This window comes from Corvus moneduloides, chromosome 3, assembly GCF_009650955.1.
Source record: "Corvus moneduloides isolate bCorMon1 chromosome 3, bCorMon1.pri, whole genome shotgun sequence".
Taxonomy (NCBI): domain Eukaryota; kingdom Metazoa; phylum Chordata; class Aves; order Passeriformes; family Corvidae; genus Corvus; species Corvus moneduloides.
In genome coordinates, this window is record NC_045478.1 from 61,657,711 (window position 1) to 61,680,829 (window position 23,119).

At 38.1% G+C, this 23,119-nt stretch overlaps 1 protein-coding gene across 22 annotated transcripts in view; it reads right to left on the reverse strand.

Moving 5' to 3' along the window:
- The window catches only part of SYNE1 (spectrin repeat containing nuclear envelope protein 1), a 295,197-nt gene that overhangs the window by 116,769 nt on the left and 155,309 nt on the right, over positions 1-23,119 (reverse strand). For all 22 annotated transcript variants that reach the window (XM_032101881.1, XM_032101882.1, XM_032101866.1 and 19 more), the window contains 17 exons: positions 22,624-22,796; positions 21,617-21,770; positions 21,335-21,478; positions 19,010-19,174; positions 17,397-17,714; positions 16,476-16,631; positions 15,643-15,813; positions 14,611-14,937; positions 13,235-13,387; positions 11,769-11,936; positions 10,507-10,683; positions 9,515-9,661; positions 7,379-7,504; positions 5,733-5,909; positions 3,816-4,081; positions 861-3,021; positions 347-684 (listed from right to left, as the gene is read on the reverse strand). In XM_032101881.1, the coding sequence (XP_031957772.1) occupies positions 347-684; positions 861-3,021; positions 3,816-4,081; positions 5,733-5,909; positions 7,379-7,504; positions 9,515-9,661; positions 10,507-10,683; positions 11,769-11,936; positions 13,235-13,387; positions 14,611-14,937; positions 15,643-15,813; positions 16,476-16,631; positions 17,397-17,714; positions 19,010-19,174; positions 21,335-21,478; positions 21,617-21,770; positions 22,624-22,796 (5,321 nt within the window). The remainder of the gene's footprint in view (positions 1-346; positions 685-860; positions 3,022-3,815; positions 4,082-5,732; positions 5,910-7,378; positions 7,505-9,514; positions 9,662-10,506; positions 10,684-11,768; positions 11,937-13,234; positions 13,388-14,610; positions 14,938-15,642; positions 15,814-16,475; positions 16,632-17,396; positions 17,715-19,009; positions 19,175-21,334; positions 21,479-21,616; positions 21,771-22,623; positions 22,797-23,119) is intronic.

Sequence of the window (23,119 nt, forward strand, 5' to 3'; positions counted from 1 at the left end):
CAGGAATAATAAGAAACATAGTTATGTTTTTTAAAAAGGTATTTCCTTTTAGTTCAAAATGTCTGCTTCAATTTCATTTGTTTGCGCATAGATCTTGTGTCAGGTGAAATATAGAATTATTCCCTACTCCTCTTCTCCTTGCTGTTCCAAGCTTAATATAATTCTATCAGAGCTTCTTTAAGATCACACAACTAGTCAGTCAAGGGTAGAAAACAGAATCTAGGAGCTCTGAATCCCCAATATAAAATTCTTTCGTAAGTAGCACAAATATTAAAAAATTTCAATTAATTTTCAGATTCTTCAGAAGGAAGAGGAAAAAAAAAGAAGAAGAAAGAATATATCTTACCTTTGTAACCGCTCTTGCTGGCTTTTGGCTTCTTGCTCTGTCCCTTTGGCTTTTTCCTCCAATGAAGCTACATTCTGTACCAGCTGTTCCCTTGTTGAGGCTTGTATAAAGGGGTCTATCTCAGACACAAGGCCTTTTAAGTCTTTCAAATGATTATTGAACTGACTTTCTGTGCTGAAAAATTCAACGTGGTTCCTTAGATTCTCCTCAGAGTTCTCAACATCTAGACCATTTCTTGCTAACTGTAGAAATTCCTGAGCATCTTCCAGCCAGTCATTTGCTATCTGCATCACTTGGTAGTACCTCTGGCAGAGGCTATATACCTTATTCAAGGTAGCCTGAAATAAAAGGGAGAGTCACGAACATAAAATCACAGTAACCTGTGTAATTTAAAAAATCCAGATAATAGGATTACTGAAATGAATCTTTTTGTGATGATCGTAAAGATCAAGCCACAGAGCCATCTTTCTGAGCTTTGTGACTGACAAACTAATGACAGTTAGGGTGCACTAACCTGTCTCATGTGTATAGCTTCTTGAACTTCACCATCCAGTTCTGCCAGCTCAGCAAAAGTGTTTTCCAGGTCAGCAGGTATCAGCTCCTTTGCTTTCATATAGCGCTCTTTCTCTTTATTACTCAGTGCATTCATTATTCTGAGGCTCGACTGCACTTCTTCCTGATGTATCTGAACCTTCCGGATTTCTTCTTGGATGTTTTGCAGTTTGAGGTCCAAACTTAATGCTCCATTAAGTTCTGTTTTCACCCACCTCAACCAGTCGAGTGAACGGCAGATTTCTGTCTTGAAGTCTATGCTCTGCACAAGTCTGTTCTCACACTCCATCACCGTGTCAACAATGGCAGAATGCAAAGACTTCAGCTTCTCTTGCCAAGCCTGAACTTGGTGATTTGTTGTCTCACATGCAGATGAGTCGAGCTGAGGAGAAAGGGCTTCTAGATGTTCAGTTATTCGCTTCAGAAGACTTCCTGAGTCTTGCAAGCTGCCCACCAGAGAATGGTATATTTTCAACTTTTCTTCTATTGGGAGAGTTTCTTCGTTCACCTTAATCTGCTCCTTTTTCACTGTCTCTAGCTGTGCTTCAAACTGCATACACATCTTCTCATGCTCCTGGCATGCTTCTATTGTGTCTTCCAACAGGTTGATTTTCTGTTCTATTTGCCTCTTCAACTTGTGATATAGTGTGGCAAGTTTTAACATCTCATCTGGCTGCCAGGGCTGGCCAGTGCTTCGAAAGGCCTCCTTCTTCTGGTTCAGTTCATCCACTGCTGCACCAAGGCTCGTTGCTTCACCTAAGAGATCTCTGTAGGCCTGCTGGAGTGACACAGCTTCTTTGGCTGAAACAGCAGCTGGAGCTTTATCCATGTTAGTAAACTGGTCTTCTAGCTCGGTTAGAGCTTTACTTGTCAACTCAATTAAAGAGACATACTCTTTTCTGGCATAAATTGCTTCCTGAACTTTATATAATTTTTCTTTTGCCAGAGCAGTGACAATACTGAATTGCTGAGGGAGACTGTTAAGTTTTTCATCTAGATAAGAATGATCCACTTCATTAAGTGATGGTAGGACTTCTTGGCCATCTCTTTGCAGTGCAAGTAGCAGATTTTCATATTCTGGAGATTGTTCAAGAATCTGTTGATATTTTGCCAACTGGCTGTATAGCTCAGTGTCAGAATTCATTACATTGACTTCTGCGAATGTGACAATATCAGCTTGTTTTAGCCAATGGCAAGCTTTATCCAGATCTTCTTTGAAGTATTTCCTGGAAACACTATTTTTCTCCAGTTCTAACAATCTCTGGTTACACTTTTGTAAAACCGTGTCATATACATTCTGTAGCTCTTGCAGTTTACCTAACACTTCACTCTTCTCTTGATTTGTTGCTTCTTTCATTAAATCCCTTCCTTGAGCCCACAACCCTGTGACCTCATTTTGATAGGCCTTCAGATTAGCCTGGGTATTCTTACAAGTCCTGATCTGTTTATTCACATCTTCTGGCAACAAACAAATATGTTCTGGAAACATCACCTTCTTCTCATGCTGGTGAATTTGGTTTGTAGCCTGGAAGACTGCCATGAGAAACTGGGTCTTTTCAGACAATGCCTTATTCAGGTGTTTTCTCCTCTGGCCAACCAGATCACTGAGACAAGCCACATGGTGCTGTGCATCAGAAACTGTTTTCTGCAGTTCTTGCCTTTCATTGAGCCCTAGGTTGGTCATCACCCTGTCAGCATCCTTCACAAGCATCTTCAGAACAAGCTGTTTGGCTTCAAGCTCACTGCAAATGGTAAGATGATCCATGAGAAGACTCTGAGCCATATCTGGAGGAGGGCTCTGTTTAAGAGCCTCTGAGACACTAGGTTGCTGCTCCTCTGCCCATTCCATTAGTTCCTGAAATTTGGAATGCACCAAGCTGAGCTCTTCTAAGGTTGAAACAGAAACTTGAATTTTCCTTTTGACAAGGTCCTCCAGCTGAGTCCAGCGTTGTTCAAAATGACTGAATTGCTCCTTTACTAATTCTTTGTCGTCAAGATTCAAATGTTCTATCATCTTCTGTTTCTGATCTTTCAAATCTTCCAGAGCAAATCTCCTTTCCTGTAGAGCAATTGCCAGTTTTTGCAAAGCTTCAAGGTGCACATTTGTACTTTCAGCATCAGACCTGTTATTAAAATGGACAGGAAAAAAATGAGTTATTACATCCAATTTCAGCACAGGCTTGAAAGAGAGGTCAGAATTAATTATAAGCCCACTAAATACTGAAATCAATATGATATAAAGACCTACAGTTTTCACATTCACTTGAAGGCAGCAGCCTTGAATATTAATTAAAAAACTCTACAAATTTATTCCTTTTCCTTTAATCTGCACTATGGTCATCAGGCTGACCATACACATTTACATGAATACTAAAGAGCATACTGATTATATTGCATATAAGAACAACAACAAGTACTGAGGTCGAAGTGAATCTTGTTCCATGACAGTGACAGGACCAGCAATACGCTCACAATTTTCTCACAGCTGGTGTGTTTATCCTATGCAAAGCAGCTGCAAATATTTAGCAGTAGTTACTAAGCTTTAATATAATAGTCTAGTAGATATAACACAGTATTACAATGAAAATGAACTGATGAATGAACCATGAACTCATGAACCACCACAAATGAAAGAGTTCAAATAAAATAGTCAACATTGTTGAAATATCAGGAAATGCTATACCCTGAGATGGGATCAATCAGTACTTGCCTTAAAGACAAACACTGAAGATCTGGTCGCTCAAACTCTCTTTATCTCAACAGAAATGATTAATTGCCTGATAATTAAGAAGGGCAGTGTGCTTTTAATTAAGCATGCAAAAAGGAATTTTTAGTGGCTCCCACTTAGAGGCACTCTGTAAACAGCTCTTTCAGCATATATGCACACTTTGCTTTGTGCATGCTACTCCTTTTTTACCTAGCTAGGTTGTCCCACTCTTTTGTGAGCTTTTCCAGGAAAACTTCAACGACATTCATGCGATCATGGTAATCCCTTGTCCTCTGCAGATCCTCCTCCCTCTGCATGAGCAAACTATGTGCCTGAAGGCAGAGGTCCAGCCACTGGTTGCTCAGTTCTCCTATTTCCTTGTGTTCAGGTGATTCCTGTCCTTGGGTTAGTTTGTTCATCTTCTCAGTCACAGAGGTGAGAGCTGACTGCTTAGACTGCAACTTCTGACTGAATTCCTGAAAAAGATACAAGTAAAAACCAATATAATATCATTCCCTCAAAATTATAAAATGGAATTTAAATAAAAGCTCTGAAATAAATAAATTGTATATGGACTAATTATCTGCCCAGGCAAATGCTCTGCAGATGTAAACTGGAAGAAGTATTTTCACTCCTCTCCAAATCCTCCTCCCCACCTTCTCAGGTGAAGACAAGTTGGTAATAGATGCTAAAGCAAATGAGAGGAGTTTCCAAGAGCCAGTGATAAACAGAACTTCTGATCAAGTCACATCCTGTTGTCCAGGCTTCTGGACTAGCACAGCTCCCACCATACAATAAAACATGCAAGATAGTCTTGAATCTCACAAGAATAATTCATTTTCCTAGTACTGTGACTAGCTTATTTTTTTCTTTTTCATTAGAGACTAAAAATAGGAAGCAGAGTCCATGAGTCAGCGAGCCTCCATATCCGTACTCTGTATTGTTCCTACTTCTGTAACAGCAACTGTTACCAGTGTCATTACTGAAACAAAACCATGGATTAACCTAGGTATGACTGCTATCTGAGCTAATAACTAGTAACTAAAAGAGTTCATCTGCATACACATTTCATACCAAAAAAGAAGTCAGAGAGATCACAAAAAGAAGAATACACAATATACTGACAACTAAAACTAACCAAATATTTTCCAGCCTTTGCACACTGTCTAAGGTAAATACAATCTTTTCCTAAATTCTAGTTCCAATAACTGTAACTAAACAAGCATGCCTATCTCCAGCTCTGCCTCATTCCTCTTCATGAAGGCTTTAAATGGAGCTAGGCATCTTCCTTTACCAGGGCAAATTATTGGAAAAAAAACCACCTTGTACCACATCTAACAGTACAGAAGGTGTCTCCCTTTCATTATAATCCAAAGCTTCTGACTGAAAGAGTGAAGAAATAGAGATTCCTTCAGCTTTCTGTTCAGATTGTGCTGAGGCATCTTCAAAGGCTTTGACTTTGTTCCAAAGTGTGAGTAGAAGAGACATGGAGAGGAAGTGCTAACTCTTGGCATACCAGAAAAGGAATACAAGCAAAGCCTAGACCAAAAATGCAAAACTCAAGTATATAATAATTTAATAAAGAATGATCTTTTTGTTAAGTTACTGGTTATGATGTATACAGAAGAGTCATAAAATGTCTCTCTTCTGGAATGAATAAGTCCTGAAGGCATTTGTCTCATTATTTAAATTGGATTTCTGCCATACCTTTTCTTAGAGATCAGCAACACCAAACAGTTTTGCTGACTAATTTTGAAATACTTCTAAACTATTCAGAAGTATAGAAATCAAAGAATTTAGCAAGCACAGTTTGCAAATCTTATCTTCAGGTCCACTGTGATCAGCATTTAGTCTACTCTAAAAGTGAAGGCAAATCAGACCAGTAGGCTGAAAATTGTCAATTATTTAAAAAACAAAGCCAGAAAAATACTATAGTGCAAATTTCTGCTCTCTGAATCACCCTGTAGTATCAATAAGGAAACACTCTTTCCTCTATCTTCTCTGCTCTTGCTTAGAGCATTTTAGCCAACATGTGCAGTATGTGCACACAATATGAATCATAAAATAATATCAGCCGAAGGATGAACTTCTTCCTTACCTTCTGTTCTTAACCAAAAGTCTCCTTACCTTAACCTGGAGCACCATATTCTGGGCAATATTTAGCTCCAACTCTGCCCGTCTCCTTTTTAAATTCTGTAGTTGTTGATCCGCATCCTGGAAATATATCCAGAGCTCAGCCTTCAATTGTTTGATCTCTTCCCAACCTTGAGACAAATACTGTGAGTGCATTATCTGTTGCTCAATCTAGAAGAAAAGAAATGAAAAGGAGTAGGAATGCTTTAATGCATCTATTTTTGGAGAATGGAGGATGAATACCATTCCTCCTCTGAGCACAATACTGTACTAAAGCAATTTCTGCACCAGATTCTGAAGGGGCTAATATTATCCACAAAAAGAGTCTTAACCTCCAAAAGTCACAAAAATTGTACCTATCAAAGGAAATCCATGTGGAAACAACAACAACAACAAAAGAAATTAATTATCATTCACCCTTGAGAGAAGCAAGTATGTTTATGAGTGTGCATTTCAATGTTCTCAGTCCTCTGTTAAAGCTTAAATTAATTGTATAATATACTGCATGCTAAGAATATTGTTAGAATGTAGCCTACATAAAAGTTTCAATTAAACACTTCCTTTTAATTTGCTTAGCCCAGTTATTCTAACTATATGCCTCTACTAAAATGCCAATAAGAAGAATGCTTACCAGATCTGAGCCCGTCAATCCTCTTACACCAATAGTGACACAGCTGCTTTTGCTCTAAATACAGCAGTCGAGTGTCTTTAAGGTTTAGACACTCAACCAGCTTAGTATATCTCAGCACTATACCATCTGTGATTTCTTAAAAATGTTTCACTGCTTTATATGTCAGAGGAGGATCTTATTCTGATGTTTGGGATCTTTCTCAGCAATTCAGTACTTGGACTGCCATATTTTCATGGGTTGCTTGGATTTGTACAATTTGCTTTTCTGGTATGGAGTACTGTTACTGTATGTATCAGATTTTTACTCTTGTTAGAAGTAGTTTCAAAACTCTGGTTGTATGTCTGTGTAAGAGGAACTAAATTTTTCATTCATTATGAGGAATGCTCATAATTCTTCTTTCCCACTAACTTAGGTTTATAGCTCTATTTTAAACCTAAGCATTAAGAGACTTTAGAACTTAAAATTGAGGAACACTTCTATAAATTAATATGATGCTGAAATAGATGCACTTTGATTCATGAATTGAACCAGCATAATTTTATGATGATTATTATATTAGTAATATATTAATATAGGTCAATATGAACATCAGTCTATTGTTGAATAAATAATAACAAGAAAATATGTCTGATTTAATAAAATACAGAGAAGATTCGACTGAATTGTGTTTTTTGAAACAGATAACTTGAATCAGGTTTTCTACCACAGAATGTTATTTCTGTGGCTTTAGACCAACATCTTGTAACATTGCCTAAGTACCTTCAGAAACCTTAGTTGTGTGTCTTTGTATTAGTACCAGGATGACAGTGTATGAATTTAAAAATTAAAAAAAAAAAAGAAGAAGCAGAAAGAGAAAACTATTTAACTATTTCTAAAGAAATACTTAGGATGAAAGTAAGATAACATTTCTTTAAACTATTACCCAATATGACCTTTTTAAAAGGGAACAGATCAAGGCAGTTAAAGCTCTAAATAGGATTAAAAGTGGGTTGTTGTGGTTATCTTGTACCGTTTGTTTAGTTTGTTGAATATCTGCTGCTGTGCTCTTCACTGTGGCATCTGACAGGTCACACATGGAGCACAGAAGATCCAAGTATGTATTGGCCTGCTCCTGCAGAGCTCGGAAGTGTTTAACCTGAGGGAAGACAACTCACAAATAAAACCTGTGACTGTGGAAATAATATCTTGTTTTATTACAATCATGCATTTTAGTATTTTTACTTTGCTTTATTATTTCCATAAAATTAAATGTAGGAATACATTATTTTTTTAGGTACGGCTGCTATGTTATAATTATTGAAAGGAATAATCCTTAGAATTTGATTATTATCCAATTACCAAAGCACTTAGACACATATGAATTAGCTAGCTTATTTCTTGGATAGAAACACACAGTCTCAACAAGGTGACTGACTTTCCCAATGTGAATGGGAAGCTGGGCTTTATGGGATTATCAAAGTGTCCTGTTCCTACAACTGTAACATTTTCCAGTGTCTGATAGATCATGAGAAATTCAGCTTAGTAGCACAATACACTTTCCCACACCTTCGGAAAACCTTCCAGCATCTCCAGTATCTGTGACTGGCAAGACTAGACAAGATATCATTAAGGGTTCTTGCTCTCAACATTGCCTGTAGGAGCTCACCTCTCCCTGTGAAGATTCTCCTTATCCTAAAATAACATTATTATATGATTGCTAACAAGCAGGGCAATAACATATCTTCTAAAGTCCCAGGGAGGAGGGTGAGTGACCACCTAATGCAGAGGGCCAGCAGTAGGTCCTTGCAGGCAAAAAATTGAACTAAACAACAGTGCACCCTTTTGGCAAGCCCAAATGACTGTATTAGCAAAAATGCAGAGCACAAACTGTGGAAAGTGATTATTCTCCTGTGCTTACACTTGTCCAGCTGTCCCTGATGTACTTAGCCCAGTTTCCCTCTTCCCCATAAAAGAAACATGGGCAAATTGACCCAAGTCCAGCAAAGACCTGTGGGGATAAGGGGCAGTCCTATGCGGCATTTTGGCAGGTTTGAAGGAATTCTTCCTAAACAAGGGAAACCATTTTTCACTTTCACAGAACAGTCAAGCATAGGATCAGGTCCCTAATCCTCAGGGGTGGCTAGGGCCCTCAGCACACCAAAGGGCTCTGCAGCCTCTAACTCCTCCTCCTCGGGGTTTGGCTACCGCCTCTTAGGGCCAGCCTTGACTCAGCCCAGAAAGGCAAAGCCCAAGAGCTGTGTCTAAGCTCAGTTCCTCACCTTCCTGCACCCACCTCTGAACCTCACCTGAGCTACACTACAGGTATATCTGTGCCTGGCTGATCCTCCCAGCCTTGCCTTGCTGCCCTGACCCACTGCCTTCACCTGGGACTGGCCTCATCCCTAAGGACTTGCCTGGTGACCATCAGCTGGGGGAATGACATCAGGGGGCCTGTGTTCACCTAACCTTTGAGCTGCAGTTCTGCACGTCATTGGGAAGGTGCTGCCCTGCTGGTCTCACCATGTCACACCCTGCTTCCCCTGCCCTTGTACGTCTGTCATCTCTAGTATTTCAAGGTCTCTATTAAGCCAGATGATGGATGAGACAGCCCTGAATTCCAGCATTTTTAGTACCATGCCAGGTTAATTTAAAACCAAGTCACAAATCCAATGTAAAACACATTGTCACTAAGAACAATCAAGAAGCAATGAAAGCGTTCTCAATGGTCAGTGCGGGCTACAGGCAGTTATATGCTCTTAGACTGAAAAATTGTTTTAATTGCCTGATAATTGACTCTGTGTCCATGGCACTGTGAAAACAGGTCTCATAAGGGACATAGTAGACAGATGAGCAACTGTACAAGCAGAAAGACACAACCCCTCTGCTAAACACATCTATGGAGTATCTGAGCAGATTTATCTCACAAGCCAACATTTTTCAGGTAACGTGTTTTTAAGCATTAAGCAGAGCTAGCAAAAGCCATCTTTGATTTTTCACCTACAGTTATTTTTCATTCCAGGTATTCCTTTTGAAGTTGGGAATGAACAATGAGGCTACACAGCTTTCTGAGAAGGCTAGAAAATATCTGATTTCTAGAAATTTAAATCTCTTACCTGAACTCACCTTATTAAGAATAACTGAGCTTTTTCAAGTGCTAAACTTTTACCTGTTTAACTGCATCTGCCAGGCTGAAAGGTGTCCAAGTAGTTGGCTTTAGCTCTGACTGCACTGTAGACAGCCAAGTCTGGCACTGTTGTAGAGTATCCTGATGATTAACATGCTTCTGGAGCTCGTGTTCCAAAGTCTGGTACACCTAAACCAAACATTTTGTAAGTTTATCACATTTTCAAATACCACCATTGTGTCTCTTCTCCTTCCTTGAAAACTGCTGACAAAACAGAATTATTAAGACTGTGGATTTTTTAGCCCTTGTACATAAAAGTACCAAGGGCTGAAATCTCCTTAAGCTCTCACTGCACCTTGCTAACATGTGGAGATGATGGACAATATTTAATGCACAGCTTCTGAAAAGAAAAAAATAAAGATGTAAATGAAGAGCATGCTCTCTTATTTCTGTATTCCTATCCAACATTCTTCCATTGACTTTGTGTAAGAATTTTTAAAATTTGTTTTTGCGTTTGTTTTGTTTAGTTTTTTGAGTTTGGTTTGGGGGATTTTTTGGTTGTTTTTTTGACTGATGGCTTGATCTCCTAATTGGTTTAACAGAATGGCCCAGCTAGCTCTTCTTAACTGTATATTCTGGTTTTAATGAGAGAGATAGTATTTCCTAGCACACACTTGAGACCTGTTAATGTACGTATGCAAACTATCAACACTAAGACTGCAATTTGCTCCCTAGTTTTTGAAGTAGAAATAGTCTAATTTTTTTTGCTGCAGCTGCTCAGAAGCTAGCGTAACATGAAGGTAGTGAGCATGCGGTATGATTAAGGTAAGAACTGACAGGCCACTACTTTTGCTGGTTGCAAGACAACATTTGGATCACAAGGAATTCAACTGTAGCACAGGAATTATTAAGTGCTCAGTAACCTGTAGGCTCAATTGAAATGAAAACAGTAGGAAGAATTTTATACCACTTAAAGAAATAACAATGCACTTTTTTCTTAAATGGCATAAAAAAATCTTTGAAAAAAGACTTACTCTTTGGGCTGTGCTACATATGGCAGAATAGCTGTCTCTTGTCCCCTGAAGATGGCTTTGTATATTTTGCTTAAATTTTGCTTGAAGATGTTCTGAGCATTGACTGATCAGGTAATCACCTTTACTCTTAAGGTTGCTCAAACGATCTTCAAATCCTGCAATTTCTTCCATGATAGCCTAAGAAAGAGATAAAATACTTTTGAAGTAATACGCAGTGGTGCAGAATGTTATTTCTTCCTCCTTTGAACACTCTTCTTCAGATTTGGAAAAAAGTTTTCAGACAACGTGTATTTTCATAGTCAAGCTGTTGGACTGCATGCTCATTGTAAAGTCATTGTCAAAAGTCTTTCCACAGATATCCCCACAGAAACATCAGTAGCACTGTCATAATGTGTCAACACTCTCTGCTCACACCCCAAGACTACCCTTAATCTTCATTTGTTGCATGCTCTTCAGGGCTCCTCCAGCTTCTCTTGTGCCTAGTAATGCAAATTAAAGCTCTTGCTGAATCATATCTCATTCCATAAGCTCTTTCACAGCAGACAGTTCTTTCCACTGACTTTGGTGGAGCCAATATTTTATCTAAGGAGGTTATTTAAGGAATAACACACCAATCACACATAATTTAAAGAGTTCAATATCTGTCATTGGAATCTCAGTTTCAGGTAGTGGTGGGTTGGATTTTGCTCTCACTAACAGCAACCATAACAATACTTTGAATAAAAGCAATGGAGAAAATGCTACAACCTAACAGAAGAACCTAGAATTAGAACAACCTAATAGAGGTCCCTCTAGTTTCTGCACTTTTTTCTCCATTGCTGTTTTATCAACCATGCCCAATTTGGTGATCACATTTCTAAAGTTCTTGTTAGCAGATCCATACCAAGAAAATTTTCAATGTAGTTTTTTTTTTTTTTCTTCAGCCTTAAAAGTGCCAGAGAAAAAAATACCTCAAGAGTAAAATGACCCCAAACCAATTTTTGTGTTTCATTTCCTGGGAAGTCTGACATAGAAAAATCTGACACAGAAGTCAGATCAGAGTACAACAAAGCTCTTTGTGTAAATGCAGTTTTAGACAAGAAACAATGCTAACAATGCTAGATTTGTTATCTGCCTTAATGACAGTGACGCTTATTTACACAGTTAGTGGTAAGAGAAATAAAATAGGTGAATGACAAATAGCTAGAGCTCTGAAGTGGAGCCAGAGAAGCAAAGAAGAAAAATTCTATTTTACAAAGGAAGATTACCAATAGCAAACCCACCTTGTGGTTAGCTAGTTGCTGAGTGACTATTTCAAGATTGTTGCTTTCCACGAGGTCAGGGCTGACCAATCTGCTGGACATATGTAATAACCATTTCTCCCCTTCTTGCAAATCACTATTGTAATCCTCATGTTCTTTTACTCTTATCTCTAAGGTTTCAACGTATGCCTGCAGGTACACAATAACTAAAATTAAATTTTCAGGTAATTACAAGACTTCAAAAAACCCCCCAAAAAGCCAAAACCCACCAAGAACTTGAAAGCATGATAAGAATTATCATCTAAATTCATATTCCTGTGAGGGACTCTCATGTAAATAGACTGTAAAGGAAGACATCGAAAGGGATTATTTCTGTGAATAAATTTCTGTGTATCATTAGCTCTGTGGTACTGAGTGGTATTTTCACTCCAGCTGAAATACCATACTTTGAAGACTGAGGAAAACACTGAGAAAATGAATAGTGTCAACTTGACTTTAAGTTCACTTAGAGTTACTACACGGTCTTTGAGAGACTGCACTTGACCCACCAAATGCTATGGCTGGGACCCTGCTGCTTACAGCCTTTGAGTGTACATACTGCCCGTGTCTGCAGTAGGCAAATTAAGAATGTACACACTGAGTTAGAAAGTATTTATTCTTTTCAGGAAGATTCTCTAAATTTAAGCCATAGATATTATATCCAATGCAATGGATTTCACTTCTGCAGTACAGATTGGAGGCGTGTCTTTAAACTAAAAATTAACCTTGAAAAAAATAAAATCATATCCTATTTCTAGATGGATTGGTAATTAAAGGTGCCTAGGTCAAACATAAATACTAACATGGTTTGCAGAGCTTATCCTTGTTAGGAGTACAACCTATTAAAAGCTTTAGGAATAATCATACTTTAGGATGCATTTAGAAGCATTAGACCTTTCAAAGTACTACATACATATGGACTAATGAATCAATGTTAATTAATAATGCCGTTGCTGAATTAAATTCTGTCTGTCTTGCAGGTTATTTTCTCCAGTGCCTTTTATTCAACAACTAAACTAAACACTGTTTGTGGAAGATCAAGCAGAAACAAGAGAGAGCACAATCTGAGGGCATCTGCCCCTTCAAGAAATAATGTATTTAGAATTCTATTAAATGCTTTTAAAAAAAAGTAACAATAATACAGATTAGTCACTGATACATATCCCTTTAGTGCTACAAAAGACAAAGACTTCATCTGCCACACTCAAAATTCATTTCAGCTGTTCTGGTTAGATTCATTTAGGTGCTTTTTTCCACATTCGAAAATTGCCTGTCACTGCTGCCCCCCCTCCAAAAGAAAACCAAAAAAACCCCAACAAAACACCAGAAGCGATTAAAGGTAGCTGGTTCTTTGTACAGACAAGATAGCATGAAATAAATAGTTAAATTCCTAAAGAGTGGTAAAAATATAGCAAGTTGGAAGAAGCCCGAGTTTTCTTCCTTTTTACCTTCGTTTTGCTGCAGAGTTCCTGGTAATTGCTCTGAAGGTCTTGAATGTTGTTCTTTAGAGTCACATCATTCACCAGATCACAAAGTCCCTCTCCCTTTTCCATTACTGACTTTATTGAGGGCTCATGAGACAGAACAGTCTGTTGTATGGACTACAATGCAAGCAAGAATTAAGATGTATCTACCAGTCACTGGAGATTATTTCACCAACTTCCCTTTGATCTGCTGCAGAGCCTTCTACCACGGTATCATCCTTTCCGGATAGGAAGAACTTTGTTTACCAATGCAGGATTCTGCTTCTCAGCCCTACCCTGAAACAACAACTTTGCATGCATCTAAAAACAACTGCTCCTTTTGTGAGTGGCTACTAGCATGGCTGACAGTCTGGAGCTGGTGAACCAAATGGAGTTCATATGTATGAAGGGGCCAGTGCTAGGGATAAAATTTGTTCAGAGGAACAAATTATGAAAACAGGTGCAAAAGTATCACCAAAGCCATCCCCTCAGTGAGATGGTGTGCAATGAATGCCTAGCACTGTGCTCTCAAGAGTGCAACTCCCCAGACATGCAGAAAGCAAGCACACAGCTGTGACATACAACTTTAAGTAGGGAAGCTGGCGAGGGGTGGGAAGCTAAAGTGGGAAGCTTTAGTGAGAAAGCCTTGAAGCTATGTAGCTACTGTAGCTCAGCGTTAACCAAACTGTTTGTTTGTTAGCAACATTTTTTTAGCCACAAATGTAAAGCACAGCACTACATGATCTCCTATGAGGAGAGTTAACTCCACCTCAGCCAGACCCAGTACACATTTCATGAAACATCTGTAATCCTGGAGTATTTTACAAAAGCATCATTAGAAGAAGAAAAGGGGTTTGTTGGCAAATGTTCTACTCATTTTTGTGATGGGAATATAACCCCAAACACTTCATGAAAATCCTAATTAAAAACAAGCTGACTGGCTTGGATATCAGTTGAGCTGGGACACCCAGCTTTAACCAGAAAGCTGATTAAGTCAATGTAAACAGTGACAATGTCTGAAGTCAAGAAAGACTGACTGATTTCTATGTTCACTTCAATTGCAATCAACTCTGTTAAGATCAATGCAATTACTCATGTGTACGCATAAAAGAATTTTGCACCATTACAGAAAATTTTCAGATATGGAAGCCTTTTTAGGACGTTCACATTTCAAATCCAGGGTCTAAGTCTGATTTTTAGAGGTAGGTATCATGCATGTTTTCCTTGATGTTGATTGGGACATACAGATCAGACACATCTCATGTACCTACTGAAGAAACTTGGATACCTGATCAGAGGATTTATTGAGAATCACTAGATTAAAATAAATTCAACAGTACAATGAGATAATCCCTTTTTACCTTGTATTTGGACAATTGTGCCTTCTTCTCATAGAGTTCACTCTTTGGCTCCACAGGAGCATGTAAGATGGCTTGGTACTCCGTGACCCACTGAGTCTGTGCCTTATACTTGTCTGTGAACTCCTTTACCAGCTGAAGACACTTCTCTGAAGTCATGTGCTCTTTTCTGATGGAACCAGCCAGCTCTTCAAGCTGTTCCACATGATCTCCAGTTTCTTTTCTTAACTGATCAACTTCATTTTCTTCCATGTATTTTACAGCTCGCTCCCCCTTCTCACGGGCTGATTTCAGTAAACTGTGGCCTATGTCCATATCACTCAACAGCAGCTGTGAAGGAAGTATTGGTTAACAGAAAATGTATGAAAACTCTTGCCTTTTTTTAACTTTGCTACCGACACAAGGAATTGCTAGGGAAAACAAGTGGACTTTTCAGTACTAAATTGCCTGGAGTTAAGGTGTGTCAAGTGAGAAGGAAGCAGATATAGCTAATATTTCTGCTCTGCTCTGGGCTTGTGAATTTAAACAGAGAAACTGAGGGCTCCCAGGAGAGGATCTGTACTCCACAGATGAAAGCTTTTGCTTAGCATATTATATTTAAGTTGCTTAAGCTGCAGGACATACAAGAAGCTCATCTACAACTTTTGAGATGAAACATGAGTTTTACTACAGTTTCAGTGAAGAGAAATAGGAAGCACTCCTTGCCACAGTGCACAAAAAATATACAGTGCACAAGAAAATATACTTGAAGGGAATCTGGGATATGGGAATTTATTTTAAGTTTTAACCTAACATAAAACAGATACAAGCATGCCTAATGGAAAGATGAGAATGTATTATTTCGGCCTATTTATAATTTCAACAGCCAAACTGTGATCTAATGAGACATGAGAACAGAAAGTTCCATACTGTGTGGTCTTGTCCCATTATCTTCTCTGGGCAAGGTAAAGTCAGAATTTTGAGCAGCAGATGTATGTTAAAATACAGCCTCCTTTTTGTGAACAGAAACAAAAATTGCATTTAAGAAAGCTGTACCTCTAGTTTCTGAACTTTTTTCTCCATTGCTGTTTTATCAACCACGTCAAATTTGGTGATTACATTTTTGAAGTTCTTGTTAGTAGCTCCATACCAATTTGTGTAAGCACTAAAAGACAATTCTGACTCCTCCATACAGCGTATTTCTTCTTCCAGAAACTTTACTTGCTCCTTTAAACAAATACGAAGGGTAGGGGGAAGAAACAAGAACCACCCAGATGTTTATCACTGCTATTGGTTTAAGATAAAAATAAATTTCTATTTATTAATAAAATCCATTATACAAAGAAAAAACATATAGGCTTTGAGTTCTTCCATAAATAGTGGATAACTGTTACAGGGCTCTTGTCAGGATGTACATATGGCAATCACCAACGTCAAAACTGAGCTAAAACTAAACACTGAAAATGTACTCACATTTTGAACTTTGAATCATGATTGGTGATTACAGTACCATGAGGCAACTACTACTTAAAGTAACCTGAAGACTGCACCTTACCAAATCAAATTTTCCCTGTACTAATGTGTATCAGTGGCAATCTGAAAACATTTCTACAGAGGTCAATTAGCATTCAAGCATACTTTATTCTGAATTTCTCTCCTGAAACTATCAAAAAAGATAATGACAGGGCATTTTACTTCATTATCCTAATTATGTTTCTGTAGTAAGTTTAATCCAATGAAACCTACATGTATGTACACATATGAATGTTATATGATTGAGTCTACAATAATTAATAAACTCTGATTAAGTCTAATCACAAAAGCCTGTTTGTATTTGCTTCATTACTTGCAATTTATGATGTTAAAATGAATTAATCTTCATTACTTACCAAGACATGAAGAAGAAGAGTTTGGTAGCGAGATGTAAGCTGTGTAGCCTGACTTCCCATTCTACTTGCAGTGAGATTTTCCTCTAGTATTTGCTGAGCCAATATCCCAACTTCCTCTACATCATCTTTGTAGATTGTAATGTCTTCATGCCACTTCTATGGGAAAGAAATTATCAAACTTATATGACTGATTCAAACATCTTAAACTAACAGGGATTTTAATTGCAACTTAGTCGGGAAATCATTGAAAAGGAAAAACAAATACATGGCTGTAAATATTCATTTACAACTGGAAAATAAAACAGAATCTGATGAAGGTTAATACAAAAAATATGCTGGAAAGATTCTCATCCCAAATGGACTGCATTTCATTACAACAGATTCAATACTTTTTGTATTTTTTCCCCCTCCAAAAATAATAATAGAAATGCAATCTGGACTTCCTATAGATTTCACCTGAAGTTTTAAAGATGACTATAAAGCGTAAGCCGGAATTCTTCAAATCTGCTTCCTGTGTTTATTCAGAACCATGTCTTCTCCTTGCAGTGACTAAAGGAGAATTATTACATCAACACAGTGGAGACTTCATAACACAACTGGTCACATTTTATTCTTGTTACCCTATTAATTCTTTTCCATTCCAGTGCCTATCTTTGTACTCAGTTACATCTTCCCACACTAAAGACCATTTGAATTACAGATCTCCCTGCAAGATTTCAACACTGGTATAGCCATACCTCCACCAGTAAAATGGGAGGACCCTCAATCCAGAAGGCACAAAGCTCTCTTGGATCCATCATTTTAGTCACCACCTCAGAATAAACTGAAAAGCTTGCTCTCATTTTCACAGCACAACCAGGAATTGACATGGAAGCCTCACATACTATTTTGTTTAAGGAATGCCTTAACTATATTCTTTACCTTCATTTGTTGAAGCTGCATTTCCTTTGTTGCTCTACCAGACCTCCTCCCAGTCCTGACAGCAACTTTCTCCTCCAGGTTTGTTAACCAGTCATTAACCTTTTGAAATTTTTTCTCCATTAATCTCAGTTTGCTCACAGTGGCATTTAATTGGCTTCTTGCTTCAGAAAGCCTGTGCTGATAAACTTGCCAATCCTGCCGTAAGGATTCCAGGGCTCTGTCTTCTATCTGGGGAATACCCCAGGGAATCACCTCCTCTCTGGCATGGACAGCAGCATTCAATAATGCTTGTCCCTCTGCACAGTGGACCTGCAGCTCCTGTAAAGGCAGAGGCACAGTTACATACCCAACACTGACAACTTTCATTCATACATGGCAAAAACCCCCTTGGTTCCTCTGATGACAGCTGGGCATTCCCTTTAATTATCTATGGTTAAACATATATTGAGAGTCTTTCCTCTGATAACACCAATGACAGCATGCTCACTTACAAAGCACACCAAGTATCACAGTTATTGACAACTGAACTGCAGAAAATTATTGACAAGCATGCAATAAATTCTCTGCTCTCCTGCCAAGTTTATCAGTTCTGAAACAACGGCTGCCTGAGCCAGCATGGGATGGATGCAATCCATTCACCATAAATTCAGCATGAATTCAAAACTTCCCAGATGTGGCAAACAGACTGTAAGACTGATTCTAAAATTGAATCTCTTTAGAAACAGAGGTTTCAATCTTATAAAATAAACAAACCTATTTATTTTTACATATGTTTGGGACAAACACTCCAGACTAATTTTTGATATCCTCTTCTGGACATGTATGGCATTTTCATGCTTATTAGCACTTAATCAGAAAGTACAAAGTGATTCAGTCTGATTAGAAAACATAACAAGGAAATTACCTTAACAAAACACAGTTGTGTTTCATCTCAGATTTCATTTGAGATACATATCCAGATTTTCAAAATGGCTTTTTTAAAGTAACTACAATAAGCAGAAATATATGCAGAGGCCCTGATCATACAAAGACCTCCTCAGTATCCTGAATAAGGTAATAAACATTTCATATCTCAAGTACAGACTTTGTGCTCCTTCAACAACAGGTATTAAAGCATTTTAAGTCAGCTTAAGATAATAACTGGGGAATTACTGAAGTACTACAGGTTCACTTTTCGCTGTCAGTGAAGTGATTCAGTGGTAGTCTTCCCACCTTGCTATGGGAGCCAGCCTACATGGCTGGAACTGCCTGAAAGTAGGTGCATCTGCACTGTGAGCAGAAAAAGATGGAACACCAATGAAAATACTTTTCATATTTTATGAAACACACAGGAAAGAGATAGACCAGTATCTAACACAAATTCAGTATCTGCAAGAAAGGATTAGCATGCCTGGAGATTTTGTTCAAGGCCTGACACTTCTTTCCAACAATATTTCCACTACCTTTACTGGAACCACTTTTGAGCAACAAGATGTTAATATATAATGCAATTCCAAGTTGTTCTCAACACAATTTTTGTCTGGCAGTAAATGTTATTCTGTTATTTTACAATTAGGATTGATTTTCTTTTTTCTTTTCGTTTTTTTTTTCTTAGGGTGTCACATATTATGTACCTGTAAATCTCGGAGTGTTGCCTCCTGTTCCTGGGAATCACCATCAATATGTGATAAACAGTCCAGTTTTTCCTGTTCCTTCTCCAGCCATACTTCAAAAGCCTTCAAATTTCTTTGGTACTCTTGGTGTAAGGTAAGCAGTCCTTCAGCTTTTGTTACAGCCTCCTGCATGTTAAAATATTTACAGATATGTATACATAAGTTGGTGTACTGTCAAATCAAGAAAACATAAACCCCAGCCATCCCTCAAGGGGAAGAGTTTGTATCTGATGCTGAATTTTCCAAGAATTCAAGAGTCCTTGGATTCTGAAGATGGCTTAATCAATTACAGGGAAAAGAGGGAGCACATATAAGGGTAAAGATCCTTATCCTAAAAGGTTCTTCATGTAAGTTTGTGACTTCTTGATTTTTATAGCAATTTAATTTAACTTTGCTGAAGTGATTAATAAGCATATGAGCTGAGAGACTGCATTTTTTTCTTTGCATGACTTTTTTTTTTTGCAAATGGAATTGGAATCTCCTGTTAGGAGTATCTACTATCTTAGGTTTGATATTTGCAGACAGTACCTACAGAGCACAGTAAAAAACAGACTACAAATCTGTGTACATACACAGGTGAGCAAGTTACAATAATTTTGTGACCCAGCACTAAAATATTACCATACCTGAAGTACAGAAGGAAAAGTGTCCTATATTAGCACAAGATTAGTCTTAGTAAGTGTGAGAAAAATATACTATATGCAATTCACATCCTCTAAGACATGATGGGAATGGGGTATCAAGTTCTGATGGAGACAGGCTGCATCTGAGAGCAGCAGGCTCATAAAAAGACAAACACTTTAATAAATCTATGAACTTACTGTCTGCTTTACCTTTTATTTCTAACAGGTCTGTCTAGTGGGAGAAAGGAGGAAAACAGGAGTTTTATCACATTTTTTACAAGGCCTGTCCATGCCCAGAAGCAGGAAGGGGGAAAGAGAGACCAGTTTTCTTGCCTCCCAACAGAGGCTTAGGGAATTATAAGCCTTGGGCTGCTCAGATGTGGGCTATAAACCCTTGAGGAAACTTGTCAGGTTTCCTGCCTGGCCAAAGGATTAGTAAAAGATTTGAGCATTTCTTACTTTCCAGCTACTTGCTTTGAACTTTGACTTTCTAAGGGTTGGTTGCACTCTTGACACTTAACACCATCACCACAGCTGGGAATAGGGAAGACCAGTCATCTGGGCTATTAGGCGGAAGAGAAAGAAGGAATGCTTCTTGCTACGTGGGAAAAGAGGTACAGAACTCTTGCCTCTGTGAGCCACCATCCATTTCTTATTGTTCCCATGTTGTTGCTCAGCCTGAGCAATATAGGCAGCCTGGATAGCTTTATGCAGCAGAAAAAGGTAAAGGCTAGAGAATCCCCATGCTAACAGGAATAGCAGGTATTTACCAGCACTTTCCAGGACTTATGTATCTCTCCAGCAAACCTGATCAATTTTATTCACACAAGGTCAAAAGAAAGAGCAGAGCATTTTTTGCAGTTGTGGAAGAGAGGTCCACAAAACAGTGAATCACTTAGGTGTTCGAAAAACTGAATTTTGGCTGAATTTTGAATTTTGTCATTCTACATGACAAAGGCATCACTGAGGCAACAAAATTAAATTTTACTACACTGTTGTCCTGAAGAAAAGTTGGCTGTCTGAGCATGCATTAGGCATTATTTAATTATCACAGAAGTACTTGGGTTAACTGGAGACAATCGCCTAGCTTTAAATCTATCGACAGGGCTTTTATTATTTATTTTTTACCTTATATCTTACCCTAAACCCCATCCCGATCTTTATCTATATCTTAATCTTTTCCAGATACACAATATCAATATTTATCAGTAAAGGTATTACTTACCACACTTGCGTCATTACAGTCAGTCTTGCTAATAAGGTTTATGTTCAATAATTAAATCTCTGTAGCTGTCAGCCATTTGTGAATCACACAACTGACTGGTAAAATTTATTACAAACATACACTTACGGAAATCAAAGGTTCAAAGGTTTTTTCAATTTTTCAGTCACAATAGGTAAAATTATATCTGTGCTGAAGTCAGTGAACCATTGGACATGGAGTTCCTCAGACTATTCTCCTGATTTTCAGAACCCTTCTGCAAAGATCTGAAGCTCAGTACAGAAAGACAAATATATTAATCACCCTAGCAGGTTTCTGTTACATTAAGTTACAGCTGTCCCCAAACTCTTAATCCTCACTGAACTATAAAATAAATGATTAGTGGAAAGACTTTTTCCTTGTTGCCAACTAAACAAGGAGTGCTATGAAGAAAAACTGTACCTTTGTTCTTTCTTTGAGGAACTTGTACCTCTCCTGAAGGTCTTGGAGCTCAAGCTGAGCAATGTAATGCTCAGCCATCCCTTTTCCTTTCACTTCAATTGTCTCCAACAGGCTGTTATAACTCAACACCTCTTCATTGAGTAGCTGCAAAATAGAAAGAGAAGAACACAGAAAGGCCACCATTAAAAGAATACCACAGATTAATCTTGCAGTTACACAGCTTTTTTTACTGCCTAGAAGGTGTTATGGACTTGTTGATGGTTTGTTGTAGATCAAACACACCTTTGCTTTGCTGACAGCAGCTGTTTTTTCCCTCAGTTCAGCATACTGCCTTTCAGAAGCATTCACACTTGCTTCTACTTTTTCCATCCATCTGGAAAACTGATTAACATCTTCCTGGTAACTTGTCCATTTGGAGAGAGCTCCTTCCAGTTGACTGTAATTAAAAGATAGATCGTTTTTGTGATATTGGAAGTTCCCATGCTATTTAAGCAGTAAGATATACTAATACACAGATATGCTAGACTATATTTATGAGAGAGATATATCACAAGCTAAGCAGTCTGTTAAAATCCTACAGGTTTTAACTAGGAGCACTCTTTGACTAATAAAGAGAAATAAAGTTTTCCAAACCTGAAATATTAAGTAGATCTGTAATTTATGTAGCTAGCTGACACATTCTAAGTTCAGTAGATAAATTGCAACTGAAAGCATAAGACCTAGGATCAGAAATTTTCTCCCCCTTTGCATACAGGCAAAAGTTGCTGCATTCTAATGTTTAATTACCTTTGTTTCTTTAACTTGAAATATTTGCAACTATTGATGCTCCACCAAAAAAGTCTCCATTTTTTCCTTTATATTTCTTTATTCTATCACTAGGAGCAGCACTACTAGACACTGTAATTACAGTATGTTCTTTGGAATGCTAGCAAGTGGAAAACCAGACATGATCTTGATAGAGCAACCACTAATGTCCACGACAAGATCTTCTCATTTCTGAGAAGGTTTCAAAGCATCGAGTGCAACACAAAGTAAAATATTCAAGATTATGAACATGGAATCCAGTTTTAAGAGTAAATTGACAATAAGTGTTAATTAAGCTTAGATCCCTCACAGTTTCCTCCCCCTCTTCTACTTCAAATGAATATATCACAACCTCTAGACCCGAAGTGTTTGGCCTATACAATCATTTTACATGAATTTGACTCCTGTAGTAATAAAATTACTTTTCAAAAGTTTTGACAGTGCTTTGCTACTAAGCATCATTCTGTATCTCATGCCCTTTTTACCTCTTGCACTGGATACAAGCAGACAGAAGAGAAGCCCAGCTGTCCTTCAGATTTTGCAATTGGCCTTCAATCACTGGTAATCCCTCCAGAGAAGTATTTTGCAGAACAGATTCTCCTCTTGTCAGAACAATTTTCATTTGGACTTCTTTTTCTTGTTTCACTGCTAGCAGGCCCTAAGAAGCAAGTGGATATATCTTATCATTAACTGGGCATGACTATTCTAACTGGCTTTAATGGAACATGACCTGATCATATTTAGCAGCTTGTAGCCAATAGGAAGATGGACAGTGTGGTTCACAGCCGGGCTTCACAAACAAAACTGACTTTCAGTGGGTAGGTTCAGGCTCTTAAAAGACCCCTCAGTTAACAGGGAAGTTTTCATGGAATCTGTGCAGGTACTTAGAGTGTATCAGAGAAGGTACTTTTCAGTGGAAAGGCTGATACTCCAAAGGAAATGTCACTTAGATGGAAACCAGGAGGATTCATTCATAGAGAC